Source organism: Conger conger, chromosome 13 (genome assembly GCF_963514075.1).
Source record: "Conger conger chromosome 13, fConCon1.1, whole genome shotgun sequence".
NCBI classification, from domain to species: domain Eukaryota; kingdom Metazoa; phylum Chordata; class Actinopteri; order Anguilliformes; family Congridae; genus Conger; species Conger conger.
In genome coordinates this window covers 47,968,458-47,989,363 of record NC_083772.1, presented here as the reverse complement: position 1 = coordinate 47,989,363, position 20,906 = coordinate 47,968,458, and the positions used below count along the sequence as shown (strand labels likewise).

The window sequence follows — 20,906 nt, the reverse complement described above, 5'->3', positions numbered from 1 at the left end:
GCAGTGTGATCAGAGGGCTGTGAGACGAGTCAGAGGAGCTCTGGTCACACACCCCAGGACACGTCACATGATCCCACCACTCCCACACATCCGACCTTTCACTCCACCCCTGTCACACAGTGGGCGGGGTGTGGCAGAGAGGTCAGGAGGCAAAGCGCAGCAATCGCCTTCCGCCCTGTGATCTCAGACAGGAAGTGACACTGCAGCAAGGGAAGCTGTGGGAATGAGCTGAAGCCACAGAGCTGTGAAGGAAACAGCCATTCTGTGGGGGTGAGGTGGTAGAAGAGCCTGAAGTCATCTGTACGTTAATGCTCAGCTGCAGATCCTGGCTTAGAGAGCCAAACATCACCCCCCCACCCCCCAACCCCCAGCTCCCCTCTCCCAGACCCTGTGTAACCCCTCCCATTGGTGGTCCTCCCAGGAAATCCAGGGTCCAATCAGCAAGCAGCAGCTCAACAACAACAAGCTCCATAGCCCCTTGAGTTCCTGGCCCCCGGCTGCACACAGAGAGCAGTCAGTGACCCCCAGGGATGAAACCCTGAGGAGAAAATGTGCTGTGACATCTACGCTCCAGAGTTTGTAAATAGTCTACTGTCATTAGTCTACTGTAAATAGTCTACTGTCATTAGTCTACTGTAAATAGTCTGAACTTCTGAACAAAGGATCAACTTAATGAATCATCAAATTATTCTGACCCATCCCTTATGCTCAAAATATAGAGACGTTTCTAACGCATTCTTAACATTAAAGCAACTGCATGTACACTTGTGTTAAAGCAGCACATGTAAACATACAGTGTTCCATACACTGGAGTGAATGTAAACGGACAGTGTAATATTAAGGGCAGTGTATTTTTTTTGACTGGGCACATCTCCAGTTTGGGGACTGTACTTTGAGGGTTTGAGGGGAAGTTAAAGTCAGATTAAAGTCCACTTCCTTTCAGTGGAAAAGCGATATCCCTGACGCCAGACCTCTCAGCTTTGACTCTGAACTCAGAGAGTGGCCTCTGTTTCAGCCCTGCAGAAAACACCATTCCCCAATTCAATACGACTAAACTACAAACCCCACAAACCCTACCACACAGCCGGGGCCCATTCAGCTGGAGTCTTCCAGGGAACAGATGTAACCCGTTTGAACATCATCATACAAACAAATAGTCAACATACTGTCCCCCACCACATGTAGTGTGACCACGTCTCATTTCTCAGGTGGAGGACAATTAGCCTACTTGGTGCCTGACGTTTGTAGTATAAATACAGTTAAGCTAAGCGTGTAATGGATAAACATTAGATTAACTGAAGTAGCCTACTTAGAGAATGTGGAAAAGCAGCATTTGCTGTTAACAAAATCCATTACAGGCAGCCAATACGAGTCAATCATCTTGCAACAATGTTGCCCAGAATTTGCAGCAAGCAGGACACAGAGCTACACTGACACTGCCTCAGGACACAGAGCTACACTGACACTGCCTCAGGAGAGCTACACTGACACTGCCTCAGGACCCAGAGCTACACTGACACTGCCTCAGGACGCAGAGCTACACTGACACTGCCTCAGGAGAGCTACACTGACACTGCCTCAGGACACAGAGCTACACTGACACTGCCTCAGGAGAGCTACACTGACACTGCCTCAGGAGAGCTACACTGACACTGCCTCAGGACACAGAGCTACACTGACACTGCCTCAGGACGCAGAGCTACACTGACACTGCCTCAGGACAGCTACACTGACACTGCCTCAGGACGCAGAGCTACACTGACACTGCCTCAGGAGAGCTACACTGACACTGCCTCAGGACGCAGAGCTACACTGACACTGCCTCAGGACACAGAGCTACACTGACACTGCCTCAGGACACAGAGCTACACTGACACTGCCTCAGGACGCAGAGCTACACTGACACTGCCTCAGGAGAGCTACACTGACACTGCCTCAGGACGCAGAGCTACACTGACACTGCCTCAGGACGCAGAGCTACACTGACACTGCCTCAGGAGAGCTACACTGACACTGCCTCAGGACGCAGAGCTACACTGACACTGCCTCAGGACACAGAGCTACACTGACACTGCCTCAGGACACAGAGCTACACTGACACTGCCTCAGGACGCAGAGCTACACTGACACTGCCTCAGGACGCAGAGCTACACTGACACTGCCTCAGGAGAGCTACACTGACACTGCCTCAGGACCCAGAGCTACACTGACACTGCCTCCACTTCCACATGCTTCAGAAACTGAATCTGATGGGTTTGAGGTGAGGTTTGTGTCCTGTGGGCAGAAGTGCAGAAGTGGGGACCGGAGGAGCACGAGTATGAGTAGACCTACGAAACGTGATTCCTCTCTCACCTCCTCTCTCACTCAGTCACCTCCTCTGACCTCCTCTCTCACTCAGTCACCTCCTCTCTCACCTCCTCTCTCACCTCCTCTCTCACTCAGTCACCTCCTCTCTAAGTGCAGTCGTCTGGCAGTCGGAGGGTTGCTGGTTCGAATCCCACCCTGGGTGTGTCGAAGTGTTCTTGACAGCTAACCCCCAACATGTGTACATGTATTTTGGCCTTATAACACAGGTGATTTCCCACTTTTTGCTAAATATAAGACTGAAAAAGTGTTATCATTAACAGACTAACATTTTACAAAATGTAATTTTCTGGACCCCACTTATGGTCTCACAGCGGGGTATCACTGTATTTTCAATATATTTTATGTTTCCGACTGACCCGTAAGGTAGCCAATGTTTTTAGAAAGAGTTTGTGAGGAGGAGCAAGTGAACAGTCATCTGATCATTACTGGCCTTTAAAAAGTACACTCTCAGTCTCACACACTCACACAAACTAAAATGGCTGCACATTTCCATACACAAAGACATACTGATAGGCATCACTCGCAGTGTTTCAGTCAGAAAACGGGAAACGAAACTAAGCCCTCACATCACCTACAGTCTACATGCTCTGCAAGGAGGCTGTGCAGGAGGGAGGAGTGGATATTCCACAAAGACAGGACTCCACCACGGTCAAGCAGCTGCCACCAAACCCACATATTTTTAGTAAGAGCTACAAATGCTAGAACTGAAACCCCATTGGCCGGGTTTACTTTGATAGGCCGGTTTCTCTGTGGTGCCAGATGAAACAGAGAGCCCCCCCTCAGTATCTGTAGATTGAATACTCACCTTTTTGCTTTCATATGATTCCTGAAGTTCGGATCAAACCTTTTCCTTCTCTCCCGGACCAGACCGGTCCTAGCCGCACCGTCAGTGAACCGGCTCATTGTTTAATCCCAGGATGTGAGCGACCGTACTCGACTCGCACTGGAATAGAAGAACTACACTGCAGCTGCACGGGGGTTTTTTCACTGATTTCCTGTGCTCTCTGCTCACTCGTGACCCCACCCCCCCTCACAGGATGGAGATACACGCCCAGTCTAACAGCGTGTTCCACACTGAGTCCCGCTTCAGCTTTCCAGAGCGGATTTGTCTGCAAGTGAAGCTCATTTCTGACTGACCCACCACTTCTCCTCAGAAGTGTGTCCTTCCTTGCTCTTCACTAAGGCAGAAGGTCTGGAGAAACATTGACCCAACACCAACTGCCCTCCACACGAATATGTGCCCTGCCTTTTCAAACACAATGCCCCTCAAACACAATGCCCCTCACAGACTCAGATGCAATCAAGTTCTAGTGTGGCTAAGTCTGAGGTTAAGGTCCCCGATTCCCTACAGCAATACTGGAAGCTTACTTATGCCTGCTTATATTAGCTAAGGAAGTAGTGCAATACTCCTGACTAACCAAAGAGAGTGGAGAAGTCAACTGTCCAATTACCTTTGGTCCCATAAAATAGAGGGACTTTGTATAAAATGGATCGCCCAATGTGATGTAAATAGTCTCAAATTAAAGGTGACAGCCTGCACTTTAACTTAAAACAACATATTCATTTTTATTTCAAACCTGTTTATCCATTTACCCATTTATCTTGTTTCATCTGTGCCCTACAGCTGTCCACAGTATACACCTGAAACAGGCTGTGTGCCAATCAGGGGGTCTCACCTGAAACAGGCTGTGTGCCAGTCAGGGGGTCTTACCTGAAACAGGCTGTGTGCCAATCAGGGGGTCTCACCTGAAACAGGCTGTGTGTCAGTCAGGGGGTCTCACCTGAAACAGGCTGTGTGCCAGTCAGGGGGTCTTACCTGAAACAGGCTGTGTGTCAGTCAGGGGGTCTCACCTGAAACAGACTGTGTGCCAGTCAGGGGGTCTTACCTGAAACAGGCTGTGTGTCAGTCAGGGGGTCTTACCTGAAACAGACTGTGTGCCAGTCAGGGGGTCTTACCTGAAACAGGCTGTGTGTCAGTCAGGGGGTCTTACCTGAAACAGGCTGTGTGTCAGTCAGGGGGTCTTACCTGAAACAGGCTGTGTGTCAGTCAGGGGGTCTCACCTGAAACAGGCTGTGTGTCAGTCAGGGGGTCTCACCTGAAACAGGCTGTGTGTCAGTCAGGGGGTCTTACATGAAACAGACTGTGTATCAGTCAGGGGGTCTTACCTGAAACAGGCTGTGTGTCAGTCAGGGGGTCTCACCTGAAACAGGCTGTGTGTCAGTCAGGGGGTCTTACCTGAAACAGGCTGTGTGCCAGTCAGTGTTCAGAGCCTGCAGATACTGCTCATCATAGATCCTCTGAGAGCAACTGGCACACACTGGCAAACTGCTGCCTGCAGAGGGCGGGAGAAAGACAGAGAGTTACTCACACACACACTCACACACACACACATACACACAGATACACTCACTACACACTCACACACTCACACACACACACACACACACACACACACACACACACACACACACACTCACACTACACACTCTCACACACACACACTCACACACACGCTCACACACACACTACACACATATACACTCACTACACACACACACACTCACACACACTCACACTCACACACTCACACACACGCTCACACACACACTACACACATATACACTCACTACACACACACACTCACACACACACTCACACGCACACACTCACACACACGCTCACACACACACTACACACATATACACTCACTACACACACACACTCACACACACACTCACACGCACACACTCACACGCACACACTCATACACTCACACACACGCTCACACGCTCACACACACACACACACACACACACACACACACACACACACACACACACTATTTATTAGACTTATTTACTATTACAATAATACACACTTTGATGGCTACCTACATCAGCAGCACAAGATGTATGGTTTCCATGAAATACTAGTAAATACTTTGATTAAGAACAAGCTAAATGAAGTCAGATCGATCTTTTATTTAAATATTTCCAAAACTGGGTCTGGACAGAGAACGACCAAAAAGTGTCAGATATTCAGCCAAGCAGATTCTTACCAAGATGGGTCTTGGAAGCTGCCATAGAAACTAAATCTATCAAGAATTTTTTTGATCTTGAGTGAATCTTCAACATATCCAAAGTTGAGGATGAGCTATATCATCAATGTTAATTTTATTGGAGAAGGGTCTCTCATAAGACTTCCAAAGACAAAAAATGGACAACAAGAATGTTTTTACTTTTTCTTTACTTGAAAATGGCTTGTGAACATTTTTTTACGTCCAATAGCTTCAAAATGAGAAGAGATTAATACTTTTTGATAGTTTGAAGTCTACATACCAAGTACTCCCAAGATACGAAATATCAAATAATTACGCAGTTATGCTTGTAGAATTATGGTAATTTAAGTGAAGGCCCCCCAAATTTTAGAAGGCTCCATCACAAAATTAAACAACTTGTGCAGCTGGCATTTTCATGATTTGTATTCTTCATCATTGCCTACTGCCACACAAAAAATGTAAGAAGTTGCAGAGATGCTGTGGTGCACAGAGATGCTGTGGTGTACAGAGATGCTGTGGTGTACAGAGATGCTGTGGTGTACAGAGATGCTGTGGTGCACAGATGCTGTGGTGCACAGAGATGCTGTGGTGTACAGAGATGCTGTGGTGCACAGAGATGCTGTGGTGCACAGAGATGCTGTGGTGCACAGAGATGCTGTGGTGCACAGATGCTGTGGTGCACAGAGATGCTGTGGTGCACAGATGCTGTGGTGCACAGAGATGCTGTGGTGCACAGAGATGCTGTGGTGCACAGATGCTGTGGTGCACAGAGATGCTGTGGTGCACAGAGATGCTGTGGTGCACAGATGCTGTGGTGCACAGAGATGCTGTGGTGCACAGATGCTGTGGTGCACAGATGCTGTGGTGCACTTCACTTGCATGACACAGAACGGCCCTTCACGGCCCCACTGCACACACTATACCAGGGGTAACCGGCCCAGGGCCTGGCGGGTGAGCTGGTTTAGTTGTTACTCAGCACTCAATGGATGAATGAAAGCAGAAGCCTGCTCGTGGAGAGGGCACATGCCCTTGGGTTGTCAGCCAAGGTCCTTAAAGGGTGACATTGGTTCAGGTGGTAAGAGCAGTTGGAGGGTTGCCGGTTCGATTCCGCCCAGGGTGTGTCGAAGTGTCCCTGACCTCCCAAATGCTCCTGACAGGCCGGATGGTGCCTTGCATGGCAGCCAGTGTGAGTGAGTGTGTGTGTGTGTGTGTGTGTGTGTGAGAATGGGTGAATGAGAAGCATCTATTGTAAAGCGCTTTGGATAAAAGCACTATATAAATGCAGGCATTGACCATTGACCATTAAAGTGTGCTCATCTCCACAGTGCATGGCCGAGATCAGAGAGCACCAGTTTTGGGGTGGAGTTTTTATGTCATTTTGTTTATCCTTCAGTTCAGGACACACACCAACACACACAGACACACCGCAACACACTGCTAACTGCGCAGAGACAGAGTTACACACAGAATGCACACACTATAAGAGCACACACACGGGCTCGTTAAACACGGAGGCAGGGGTCAGCAGACAGATGGGAGATAAATGACACAGACCTGGTGGTCAGTATACATACACAGACATGTTAATATCACATGGTAATCTGAGGATTACTGATCAACTTCTATTACTTTTAAACATGCTCACATACAACACACGGATGGAGGGGCTGATTAATTCAATCCCTGACTGTCTGACACACGATAATAATTTGAGTCTGGGACGCCATTGATCTCTGCCCTTACAGCAGATAAATCAATAGGAGGTTCTGGCACTCAGTACCTATGGAGGGGTTTATCATTTTCACTGAATAATGTCCACTGGTCCAGCTCAATGGGCCTCCACATCAATCAGTGAAGCCACACAGCTCAGTGTGATCCAGCCATTCCAGGATAGCCACACATTTTCTGCTGACACAGAGGTACAGCTCTGCTCACGTAATTAAGCACATCTTATCCTCACTTCTGTCTGCTTTTGCAAAAACAAACAAAAAAACAAGAATGGGAATGTTATCCACAATTAATTAGGTATAAGACACCTGCATTTAAAAGCATACACTTGTGAACAGGTGTCGCGATTATCAAACTGCTAAACATTGCAGTTATTACTGCAAGACACAAATGTTTATAACCCTATTATACAAGTAATGACACGATGCCTGCAGTATGTGTGTGAGAAATATGCATGTCTGTGTGCACGGGAGTGAGTGTGAGTGTGTTCCATATATGAAGCATTGACTGTCAAATAGACCAAACAGCATTTGCACCAGCTAAAAGATGGATTAAAAAAAAATAGATACTATAATCTAATATTAGGCACACTTAAGAGGTAGGGAAATGCGAGCATTGCTGGGCTGTTGTCATTATGTTATGACTTAGAAAATACCACTAAAGCTTTTTTACAACCGAATATTGGCTGAAGACATAAAAAGCCCTTGTAACTGGACAGCATGAAATCCATGTTCCCTCTCAGTGGAAAATTATAATATTTGAGCCAAGAATCCATGTAAATTGATGTGAATTGATGTTTTGCATACTACTGTGTTTGTGTTCGTAAGCGCTTTAATGTTATTCCCAATCATGCTCTGTGAGTGGACATCATTGAGTCTGGGCACTGTGCTAATAGTGCTGTGAGTGGACATCATTGAGTCTGGGCACTGTGCTAATAGTGCTGTGAGTGGACATCATTGAGTCTGGGCACTGTGCTAATAGTGCTGTGAGTGGACATCATTGAATCTGGGCACTGTGCTAATTGTGCTAATAGTGCTGTGAGTGGTGTGAGTGCTGGTGGACACCGCCCCCTGCTGGTTCAGTAAATATATGCAGAAAGGGTCCCCTGAGTTTCAAACCCAGTCACTGTCAAAGGAGCAACAATTAACGAGCATTGGGCAAAACTCACAGCAGACACATGCACGACTTAAGGAGAGTGACATAAATAAATAATCAGCCATTCAATTCAAAACATTCCGTTCCCATTCGTCTTAAGCAGGGGTGCACAACTCCGGTCCTGCGTACTGACTTTTGTTCCAACCAATTGCCTTGTTTTTATTTGGCTGACAGCTCTATAAATGACCCTGACTTGAGCACAGTAACATCATTAGGACACACTTGCAGCCTGCAGCTGTAGCCGGTATTCATACACATGTCACATAAGATGTGATGGAGTCAATTAAATAATTAAGACCAGAAGTTGACACAAAATCCTGAAATGGATTGACTTTTGTAGTGCACGCCTGGTAGCCTACAAATACGACGACTTCTGCACATAGTTGAAGATAACTTGAGTCGGCTAATGTCTGAATGAAAGTTCTGTATAATGTAACTCGGATCGCTACAGGTCCAGTTAAAATTGGGAATAAATCAAAAACAATTTGGTGACGGTTAATATTCGTTAATATCAAGCAAGTTATGCGATTGTATGCTTGACAATCATGACTGAAACAAAATAAAAATAAAAATGTGTTTCTTGGTCAAAGTGACTCAAAACAATGGAGCAGGTCACGTGTGTTCAGTTTACCGTTTATCCAGCTACTGAAATAAAACTGAGCACTGTATTGTGTCACAAGACTGTCACTGATAGCCGACTGTCTGCCTGGCCGTGTTCAACACATTTCTCAAGCTGATTTTGATGGATAAGAATTCACTATTTGGCTACACATCGCCAGTATAGTCTGGCTAACCAAACTGAAAAGCCCTGAAAAATGTATATTACTACCAATGTAATAGTGTTTAAAACTGAAATATTACATGTGGATATGGCACATTGACATGACCAGCCTAGGGGCAGCCTGTAGTAGTGGTTAAGGTACATGACTGGGACCCGCAAGGTTGGCGGTTTTGTCTCCTGCTTAGTCTAAATCAACTGTAAGTTGCTTTGGATAATGTAATGTAATGTGTCAAAATGTACAATGTTTGCAGCCATATTTGAGGCACTGCGGAGACACCATAGTGTGTGAAACACTCAGCACTGCAGAGGCCTACTGCTCCAGAAGACTCTGGCACTGAATGGGTTAAACATGGACCATGAATGAAGTGAAGAGTCATTTTGTCAAATTCCTGTTTTCAGCTCTCCACTTCCTGTTCAGATCTGGTCACTTCCTATTCCTGTTGGTCCCAAAAGTTTACAAAGAGAAAACCGTGAAGCTTCATGGAAGTCATCGTTTGGACAAAATGTCTCTTTGGTTATAATTACTTGCAGGTTGGGAACGTGTTGCCGAGAGCCTGCTGAATCAGAGTGGGCCAGTCAGAACCATGAAATGAAGCAGCGTCTCACTCATATTCATTATCCAGGCTGAAATCCCATGCATTTCAAGACAAATTTTGCCCACTAGAAAAACATTTCACACTGTGAAAAAAAGTGTGTGTGCCTGCCTGCGAGTGTGTGTGTCTGTGTGTGTGTGAGAGTGTGTGTGTGTGTGTGTGTGTGCGTGTGAGAGAGTGTGTGTGGCTCTGTGTCACTATAAATAATAGGGAGAAGAATACTGCGTTCTGGAGGGATTCAGTCAAGGCAATGTTAAAATGCAGTACCGTCTGTAAGTATTCGGACAGTGATACATTTTTTGTTGTTTTCGCTCTGTCCTCCAGAAACCAAACAGTTGACATAATCACATCCATACTGAATGAAAAGTGTAGGAATTGTAGCCATTTTAGCCGTTTTTTATATAGACCTCCCAATTTTAGAGGACCAAAAGTATTTGGACAGGTGTGTTAAGTTTCATAGTTCATGCATTAAAGAGCTAGCAAAAGGCCTAGAGTTGATTGTTGGAGTCTGTTGTTGTTGTTGTCTCTAAACATGAGGACCAAAGAAGTGTCAGTGCCACTGAAGCAGGCCATCATAAGGCTGAAACATCTGAATAAATCAATCAGAGACATAGCCTAAAAATAGGCTTGTCAAAATCAAGAGTTTGGTACATTGTTAAGAAGCAAGAACGCACTGGTGAGGTCAGTAATGGCAAACCACCTGGTCGACCATGGAAGACCAGTGTAGAATCCTTTGAATGGTGAAGAAAAGTCCCTTTGTTAATGTGCAACAAATCATGAACACTGATGTAGGTGTAGATGTGTCTGAGGTCTGGAAGATAGACCTGTACCAGTGATGTGGAGAAAATAGGAACCGCTCATGATCCAAAGCATGCCACCTCATTTGTCAAACATGGTGGAGGTAGTGTTAGGGCTAGTGCATGTATGGCTGCCACTGGAACTGGCTCACTGGTGTTCACTACTGACAGCAGCAGCAGGATGAATGCCCCAGGATATAGAAACATCTTGTCTGCTCAGATCTAAGCAAATGCACCAGAACTGATTACCTCAAAACGCTTTATCGTGCAGCCGGACAATGATCAAAAACATAGTCAAAGCAAGTTTTTTGGGCCAAAGTAGAATATTGTTCATTCAGACCATTCACCTGACCTCAGTCCAATTGAGCATGCATTTCACTTTCTGAACAATTGACTGAAGGGAAATAGCCCCCAAAATAGGCAGTACAGGCCTGGCAGAGCATCACCAGGGAAGACACCCAGCATCTGGAGATGTCAGGCAGTTGATTAAATATGAATTAATTTCAGTTTGTGTTTTTGCTGTTCTTGCCCTTATATGTGACTTTTAGCAATTACTTATTTTTTATGCCTACTACGTAGTTGTTGCTTGATATGTCCCAAGAATTTCCTATTTCAATTGTTGTGTTCCACAGTTGCATTGCTCTTCTGAGTGGCTAAGCTGGTTTGCAATTTTACACTGTTTCCTGACCATCGGTGTATGCACGACATAAGGCTTTAAACATATAGCATGCACCAAATTAGGCTACATCAAATACCCTTCATCAGAAAACCAAACATTTCAAAATATAAAACACAGTGACCTGGCTTTCTATCGCATTTTTTCTATCACCTGTTTATGTCAGTTACCAAGATAACTAATAACCAAGAGGAGTACCTGCCACTTACTGCATAAACCCCCGCTATTCTCCACTTGATAAGCGCAGTTCAATGACAGCAATCTTAAATGTGATTAAAAAGATTAGATCTTTTCCACGAAATTGTTAAAGCGGCGACACAGATTCTGGAAGGATTTGTGCAGCCAATATGTGCAACGCAGGAGCATCGAGACCAACACGTTTTACCAGCCAGTTCACTTAGATTCTATCAACTGCATTCAGGCGATGTTTGCCTTGGTGTAGTTCTGCAATATCAATCACAACGCTATAGGTCTGCATACGGACCCCCTGTGTTCCACAGAAAGAAAGAAAAAATACTACGCGATTAAACAAAGACATGAAAAATAAAAATAAATCCATCAAATTAAAATAACATTTAATTTCAGTGAATCGATAAGAATCTTGTTTACAAAAAAACAGTTTAACACGATCCAATGAGGACGTATATTGTTGTTTATTTTGTAACTATTTGTATTGTATGTTGAGAACCGTATTTAATCAATTACCGTTCCAATACGAAAGTTCAACTGCCCATAAACGACCTACATCCCCGCATCCCAGTCACGAGCAGAGATGCGCACTCTGTCCACTGCCACGCAGGTTGTGTTCACATGGGCCACTGCAGCAAAACACACGCAGGGAAAAAATACTGTTCGGCCAAGTGATGCATCATGAAATATCTTATAATTAACGTGTAATGCCTCTCAAATGTGTTTAGCTTCCCGACAGTTAATCCAATATTTCCGTTGCGGGGTCATCACTGTGCATCTTTAAGCACCTACCCAACCCTGGGTATCCTGAGCCGGAGGAAACCGCATCCACCTCATACCAGCGCCCGCTTCTGACTCACCTTCGTCTCCCATGCGCTCGTCCTTCCAGGTGCAGCAAAGCAGCATCAGCCTCATTCACTCTTCGAACGTCAGCTCAGCAAGAGCCACACACACAAACGTAGATAGGCTATATCGGCCCCGGACTGCCGCCCGACGCTAGGGCTAACGCTGTAGGATAACAAGCACAACAGGGAAATGCAGATATCCAGGAGAGGATGGGCCAGATATGAGCTAGGGAGGGAGCGTGTTGGTGGCCAACTAAAATCAATCCCTGGTATTGAACGGAGTGTGATTGTGCAGAGAAGCAGAGGCCAACGATGGGAGAGAATGTATTTATGGACCGTATATTTCTAATAGCCTACCAGTCAGTAGCAGTGCCGCAAATCATTGAAATGACATCAAACGCTTGGCTGCAGTTGTAGGGTAATCAAATGTAAAGACAGACAACACATTTGTTTCTGTTTAAAATACTCAAGTTTATTATTTTCTTTTTCTGAAGCAGTTAAAATGCCGGGATTTCCGGAAAGTATTGAAATGTGCGTCGTGGAAAAAAGTGCATTTCCACCACCCCACCCCCTTAAATAATAAAAAACTAAAATCCACGATTGTACTGGAGCGCTGTCAAGGCTCAAAGACAGCCTGAGCACAGCAATCAAGCAACAGCTGAGAGAGCTCGAGCGGAGACTCGCTGTGTCGCCTAATTGGCGGGAGATGTCGAGTCTGGCCGTCATTGTGTCGTCAATGATGCGTAGTGACGTAGCCAGAGATACGTATTATAATTCATATAACACCAGCACCATATAACCATTACTAAGGGGAGGAAACACAAAATACAATATATCTAACATTACAGTTCTCCACAGTGATGACATTGCACAAACAAATAATAAAAACCATCATACGTCTACAGAGTAGGCTGCTTTACAAAGTTTCGTTGTGCGACCAGAATAAATTTAGTTGCACTACCAATGGGTGAACAGTTTTGCATGTTACTGAACCATGATCAAATCAAGAGGGTGATACATTTGTGAAGCTCAAGGTTGACTGAGTGAATGTTTATCTAACGCTTACAGTAAGGACATAAAAATAATGGCCAAATTTACATTTAATAAATGCATATTTTACATGTATGATTAATTTTACCCAGATTGATTTTTGTATTTTGTGATTTCAGCATTATCCCAAGCCAAAAAGGTGATCAATAAGGCACAGCACTTAAAAAAATAACTTAACAGACTCGTACAGTACAAAAAAAACAAACAAAAAAAAACATTACAAGAGCACTCTTTCATATTTGTTTCAAATGGTGTTTTCTGAGTTACATAAGCTTTCCATATTCAGAGCAGATGGCTCTTCATGAAGAAATCCATTTTAGACATTGAATTCTGGCTCCTCTCCCAGCAAACAGCCTCTCAAACCTGTTGTCCCGCTGCGTGTAACCGTGGTAACCGTGGTCTACAAAGTGCCGTGAGTCTGCAGTCCTGCCGTAAGAGTATATCTCAGGACAGAGCGATGCAGTGAGAGATAGACTGCCCTCGTCATGCTGCAAATGTTTTACAATACAGAAAGAGTCCTTTTATAAATACATTCTTTAGCATACCTGACTTTGTCAGTCCCAAAAGAGGAATCTCTGGATAGCTTGGATGCTATAAATGGTGTTTAAAAGGGCACAATTCCACGTATTTTAATACTTGTAAAAGTATTGAGAGTGCCAAGGGACATTTTACTCATCACTGAGGCTAAACAGACACACAGACATTTGTAGCCAAGACTGCTACAGGCACAATCTATAGTACATGGCTTATATAAACATACATGTATAGTGTAGTGCACATATATTATTTATTACACTGAGAACACAGTTATTTCACATTCCTTTGATTGGCATTAACATTTTTGGGAGTCAGGCATTCTTCTGGCTTTGTAAGCTTGTACATAGTCTTCAGCCATATACGTTAAAAAAAGTTGAAGATTTGTACATGAAGAGGGACCTTTGTAAGTAAACTGTACATTCTACATCATGCAGTAGCACCATTGTTTCTTGAGGTCACTTCCTGTCTCTCACTTCCTCTTCCTCCCACAGTACTTGCCCTGGCACCCAGGAACACCTGCAACAAACACACATCTGCCATTTACTTCCCCTGTTATTGTTTTGCCTCTGTGAGGTAAGGGTTACACCCACCGTGTCATCTATGGCAGATAATGGGTATATTTAGTGTGCCACCTCTCCCGTGTATGGGTTATATTATCTGGGTTATCTCTCCTGGTAAATGGTTGTATTCACTGAATCAGGTCTCTCAGGTGAGGCTGCTGGAGGGGACTAACAGAGAGAGTCTGTACAGTACTTGTGTTGAAGGCTGTTGTGTGTGTATCTTGTTTGAGAGGGATAGCAGCTCTTAGCAGGAGGGAGATACATCACTAGTGCAGCCCGCTGAAAAAAACAGCTCAAGCTAGGTTTTGAAACAGCCGGTAGCTGGTCATTTTAAGCTGGTCATACAGGAACTGGACTTTACAACAAAGCAGCTTCTACTTCCCTGGGGTAATCCCCTGATCCCAAAAACAACACCATACATCCAGATACCCCTGAAATGCTCTGAATCAGGGGATGTACCTTGGTATCCGCCTCCCAGAAACCCCTGCAGAGCTCCATATTTGGCTGCCTTGGCTGAAAGAAGAACAAGAGAGCAGAGCTGCTGTGAAACGCATACCCATAGACCTCTACACACAGACATGTACTCTGCCATACCCATACACCTCTACACACAGACATGTACTCTGCCATGCCCATACACCTCTACACACAGACATGTACTCTGCCATACCCATACACCTCTACACACAGACATGTACTCTGCCATGCCCATACACCTCTACACACAGACATGTACTCTGCCATACCCATACACCTCTACACACAGACACACAGACATGTACTCTGCCATGCCCATACACCTCTACACACAGACACACAGACATGTACTCTGCCATGCCCATACACCTCTACACACAGACACACAGACATGTACTCTGCCATACCCATACACCTCTACACACAGACATGTACTCTGCCATACCCATACACCTCTACACACAGACATGTACTCTGCCATACCCATACACCTCTACACACAGACATGTACTCTGCCATGCCCATACACCTCTACACACAGACATGTACTCTGCCATACACATACACCTCTACACACAGACATGTACTCTGCCATACCCATACACCTCTACACACAGACATGTACTCTGCCATGCATAGAACCAAGACAGTTAACACACAAGCTCCTTTGATAAAACTCCTGTTGCAACAGGTGGAATCAATATGGTGTCTGACAAGGTATGCATCATTGTCTCGGTTAAACTGAAATGGAAACACACAGAACTTAATCAGGGAACATAAACTATACTCATCTAACTCATATCCCCGTGTGTTGCGATGCAACTATTATTGAGCCTTTACTATTGTGTTTTGTATTTCAAAAACTTTAAAACTTTAAAAACGGATAGTCTCAGAATCTTAACCCTCACCACAGCAGAATGTGATTGATCAGGTTTCACAGTATGTTATATTGAATTGTATTTATTGCCATACATTTAATTTAAATGGCACATTTTTAGATGATTTATTTATTAATATTTTATTTTATTTATTTTATGTAATTCAGGTCTCCCTTGAAAATGAGATCTCTATCTAATGGGATTCACCTGATTAAATAAAGGTTCATAATAATAATAATAATAATAATAATAATAATAATAATAGTAATAATGGCATCTGAGTGCCTTGTCAAGACTGTCATCAGTTTGCTTTGTGTCAGTTTCAGAGCACTGTATGATTGTGTGTTGTTGTTTTGTTCACTAGATTGGACCACTCCATCCCACACGGCAGGCTTTGCTGAGATTCCTCAATCAGCACCATGTTGGGGTAGTGGCAGGGCCGCTACCAGCCTCCTTAAACAGCCACAGCAGCACCACTACCTCCCTGTGTCCTTGGAGGCACCGGAGAAGGGTTGGAGCGATCCAATTCATTCATATAACCTTGGTTACGATAGTAACCAGCGTAACGTTGCATCGAACAGTGAGAAAAACAGAAATGGTGTGCTGGGCTTCTGACCTTGCTGTGCAGTCAGCCCAGCCCCTCCAGGTATGTATCCCCCTCCAGGTACGTATCCTCCTCCAGGTACGTATCCTCCTCCAGGTACGTATCCTCCTCCAGGTACGTATCCTCCTCCAGGTACGTATCCTCCTCCAGGTACGTATCCTGTGAAAAGTCGAGTTTTACACATGAGAGGGTGAGCAGAGCTGCTGCTAGGCATAGACCACACACACATTCAACATTTTCTTTCCTTCTGGGCAACTTGTGAGTTTTTAAAAATAAAAAAAACATTGCATCCTCTAACATTGCAGATAGACTTATAGAATAAATACAGTGCTTTAATGTTTTTTCTGCATTTTGAAGGTATGGATATGGTGTGGAATTGAATAATAGACACATGGGCGTATTACTCTCAAGTTCACAAGAGTTCACAAAAGTCTCTCAGACCCATGGACACACCTATATTCTCTGCATTACCAGTCTGCCTGCGTTTTCTGCCACCCCTAATCATGGCAAAGAGCCAACGATAACGTTCTCACTGTCTCATTTCTGCATTTAGGTTCAATTCAAAGGGAAAAATAAAGAAATGAGCTTTATTCTGCAACAGGCTGTAGTGCTGTAAGTGAGACTGACCACCCTGGTTAAATAAAGGTCTATGAATTTAGCATCTTTGTCCCAGGTTTGATGCAACAACAATAAGGTTTGTCCAGTTGAGTAAAACATAAATTCCATCCCCATAGTTAAGAAGAAACCCCACTTTGTGAGTGAAATGAGGAAGAGATATCCTCCACCACAGTGCTCCTGTCTCTGGACTCTGAGGAGATCTCCTCCACCACAGTACTCCTCTCTCTGGACTCTGAGGAGATCTCCTCCACCACAGTACTCCTCTCTCTGGACTCTGAGGAGATCTCCTCCACCACAGTACTCCTCTCTCTAGACTCTGCTCCTGCACAGCTGAAAGCAGGCGGATGGTCCTGCATACCTGCGTAGGGCTGCTGGTATCCACCGTAGCTCGGAACAACGGCACCTGCAGGGGAACCCACACCAAACTCACATTCATTTCTGTACACTACCACAAACACTCAAGCTCAGTCACAGCCCCCCTAGGATCTTAGTGTGTGTGTGTGTGTGTGTGTGTGTGTGTGTATGTCTTTGTGTGCAAATTAAATATTGGTCCCACCTGCTGGATATCCTGTTCCCAAGGAGCCATAGCCTGTGGAAGATCAGAGGGAAGTATTATTACTATTATTATTATTATTATTATTATACAACATGATAAAGTACATTTGAAAGTACACTGTACCTGGCTTGGGGGGTTTACCTGCTCCCAGACCTGCACCAGGTGGATACCCAACGCCTGATAAATGGGACATTGATTAGATTTGCAGATAAGGCGTGCAATGTGTGTGTGTGTGTGTGCGTGTGTCTGTGACTGTGTGTGTGCATCTGTCACTGTGTGTTTGTGTGTGTACAGAGTATGTGTGTGTGCATCTGACTGCATGAGTATGTGTCTGTTACAGTGCATGTTTGCAAGTCTGTGACTCTGGGTGTGTGTCTATGACTGCATGTGTGTGTCTACGATTGTGTGTGTGTGTGTGTGTGTGAGGGTGAGTGAGAGCATGCATGCGAGTCTCCAGGAGGCATAACAGTCTCAGATTTCCTGCATCCCAAGAGGGTGGGCTGGGGGGTCTGGACCAGCTTCAATCAGAGCTGCACCCCTCCCCTCCCCAGCCAGGATGCCAGGAAGTCAGGACCTGTGGCATTTCCTGCCCAACGGTCACTCTGTCTGAGCCCCACTGATCTGAGTGCACTGATAACTCCTGAATCACCACTCCACACTGCTAATCTGAGTGCAGTGATAACTCCTGAATCACCACTCCACACTGCTAATCTGAGTGCAGTGATAACTCCTGAATCACCACTCCACACTGCTAATCTGAGTGCAGTGATAACTCCTGAATCACCACTCCACACTGCTAATCTGAGTGCAGTGATAACTCCTGAATCATCACTCCACACTGCTAATCTGAGTGCAGTGATAACTCCTGAATCATCACTCCACACTGCTAATCTGAGTGCAGTGATAACTCCTGAATCACCACTCCACACTGCTAATCTGAGTTCAGTGATAAGTGCTGACTCATCACACCACACTACTATTCTGAGTGCACACACACGTACGTACACACAGACACACATACAGGTGATTGCACACATTACCTCCAGTTGAAGGCAGAACTCCAGCTCCTGAAGACAGACAGACAGACAGACAGACAGACAGACATAGTAAGCACACGTCCCTTCACAAGTACTTATTCTCTTGTTAATCTAGGAAATAAGTGAATACAGTGCAGTGAAAAAGTATTTGTGCCCTCCCTGATTTCTTCTATTTTTTGCATATTTGTCACACTCAATTATTTCAGATCTTCTAAAAAAATTTTACTGAAAAAAATTAAAAAGACAACCAGCGTTAATATAAAATCCAGTTTTGAAATGATCAGTAGTTTGACACCAACAGGCCCTATGTGAAAAGGTAATTGCCCCCTTAGTCAACCAACTAACCAAATTTCATTGATAATGAGTTCATTTAGTTTGGACCCTTCCAGGCTTGATTACAGCCCTGTTGAATCTAAACATCACTTAAATGGAATCTTCCCAGGAGTGGCTGGCCTTCAAAGGGTGCATCGATGCCTCATCTGGAAAGTGACAGAAGAACCCAGACGAACATCAAAGGATCTGAGGACTCACTCGGCTCAGATAAGGCCAGCGTGTATGACTCCACCATTAGAAAGAGACCAGCTATCAACAATGATCATCAGGTCAAGAGTCCGTGATCTGAAGTTCAAGGGTAATTGTAGCAAGACAACGATCCGAAGCATAGGAGCACCTCTGAATGGCTCAAAAGGAACAAAATTAAGTCCTGACCTGAACCCCATTGAGATGCTGTGGCAGGACCTTAAACAGGCAGTTTATATTTGAAAGCCCTCAAATGTGGCTGAAGTAAAGTGGGTCAAATTTAATGCACAGCGACTTGAAAGGCTGATCTCCTCCTAAGCATTGTTTACAGTTGTTGCTGATAAAGGTGGCACTACCAGTTAAGTTTGGGGGGGCAATTTTTTTTTTTACATGGGCGATATATACTCACTGAGCACTTTATTTGGTAGTTTGAATATCTCAGAAACAGTCGATCTCCTTGAATTTTCAATCGCAACAGTCTCGGGAGTTTGCAGAGAATGGTGCGAAAAATAAAAATCATCCTGTGAGCAGCAGTTCTGTGGGCAGAGACGCCTCGCTAATGAGAGAGGTTAGGGGTGAATAGCCAGACTGGTCAAAACTGACAGGAAGGTGACAGTAACGCAAATAACCACACATTACAACAGAGGTATGCAGAAAAGCATCTCTGACCACACAACTCAAAGCTCTTAAATTGATAGGCTACAGCAGCAGAAAACAAATAAGTCTAATACCTAATAACTTCTCACTGAGTGCATGTTGGTGTTTGCTAATCATTTTCATTCAATAAATGAAATGATTATTTTAAAATGGTATTTTGTATTTCCTCATGTTCCTCATGAACATGCAAACTCCACACAGAGAGGCCCGGCCGACAGCAGTGCTACCCACTGCACCATCCGTGCCGCCCAAATATTCACAAATAGAGGAAATCAGGAGTGAGGCAAATCCTTGTTGATAAGTGCTCCTGATGAGCTGGTCCTGATGAGCTGGTCGGTGCCCTGCATGGCAGGCAATCGCTGTTGGTGTGGGTGAATGAGAAGTATCGAAAATATTACTAGGGTGGCCTGTAGTGTAGTGGTTAAGGTAAATGACTAGGACACGCAAGGTTGGTGGTTCTAATCCCGGTGTAGCCACAATAAGATCCGCACAGCTGGTGGGCCCTTGAGTAAGGCCCTTAACCCTGCAATGCTCCAGGGGAGGATTGTCTCCTGCTTAGTCTAAATCAACTGTACGTCGCTCTGGATAAGAGCGTCTGCCAAATGCCAATAATGTAATAATGTAACATTAATGTAACATTTGGATAACAGCGCTATATTAATGCAAGCATATGCTGGTTATTTTGTGTGTTTTCTTCATCTACTTTGCATTCTCCTCCTTAATCTTCCAACTGATTACATCATTTAAAACGGCTCACTTCAAAGCTGTACGTTTGTCTGAACGAACCTTACGGCGAAAAAGCAACATGTTGTAACATGTTGTGATGAATACATGTTGCATTCTCCATTTGTAAATGTCACTTTATATAACATTACAACAATATGTTAAAGAATGATCTGGGCGGATGTATGACCATGTACTGCAGGTCAGATGCGTTATGCTCATGTGTTGATTGGCAGCGTATTCACCGGAACTTTCCAAATTCTTGTTCGTGCACAAATGGCAGCAAACAAGTTACTGGAGAACCTGCTGATCCAGAATGACAGCTTTTATACCCATCTGAGATCACCGCTTATTCTGGGGGCATTTTCAGGAAACACTATTGTCGATTTCTAGAATATATTTCTAGCATATATACAATATAGAATATGAATACTTTAATTAGCTCATGTTCAATTACTTTCATTCACTACACTAAGGGCCTGATTTGCTTAGACCTTTAG

At 44.5% G+C, this 20,906-nt stretch overlaps 2 protein-coding genes across 12 annotated transcripts in view; both read right to left on the bottom strand.

Moving 5' to 3' along the window:
• LOC133107739 (LIM domain kinase 1-like) overlaps positions 1–12,365 on the bottom strand; it is a 42,107-nt gene extending 29,742 nt beyond the window's left edge. Inside the window, exons 1-2 of the mRNA XM_061216878.1 lie at positions 12,206–12,365; positions 4,604–4,700 (exon numbers count right to left, since the gene is read on the bottom strand). Of these exons, the coding sequence (XP_061072862.1) occupies positions 4,604–4,700; positions 12,206–12,260 (152 nt within the window). The 5' untranslated portion in view covers positions 12,261–12,365. The remainder of the gene's footprint in view (positions 1–4,603; positions 4,701–12,205) is intronic.
• Positions 12,366–12,642: 277 nt separating this feature from the next.
• The window catches only part of LOC133108694 (elastin-like), a 102,822-nt gene continuing 94,558 nt past the window's right edge, over positions 12,643–20,906 (bottom strand). For all 11 annotated transcript variants that reach the window (XM_061218349.1, XM_061218350.1, XM_061218356.1 and 8 more), the window contains 7 exons: positions 18,511–18,537; positions 17,594–17,647; positions 17,471–17,503; positions 17,273–17,317; positions 16,309–16,455; positions 14,797–14,850; positions 12,643–14,293 (listed from right to left, as the gene is read on the bottom strand). In XM_061218349.1, the coding sequence (XP_061074333.1) occupies positions 14,247–14,293; positions 14,797–14,850; positions 16,309–16,455; positions 17,273–17,317; positions 17,471–17,503; positions 17,594–17,647; positions 18,511–18,537 (407 nt within the window). In that variant the 3' untranslated portion in view covers positions 12,643–14,246. The remainder of the gene's footprint in view (positions 14,294–14,796; positions 14,851–16,308; positions 16,456–17,272; positions 17,318–17,470; positions 17,504–17,593; positions 17,648–18,510; positions 18,538–20,906) is intronic.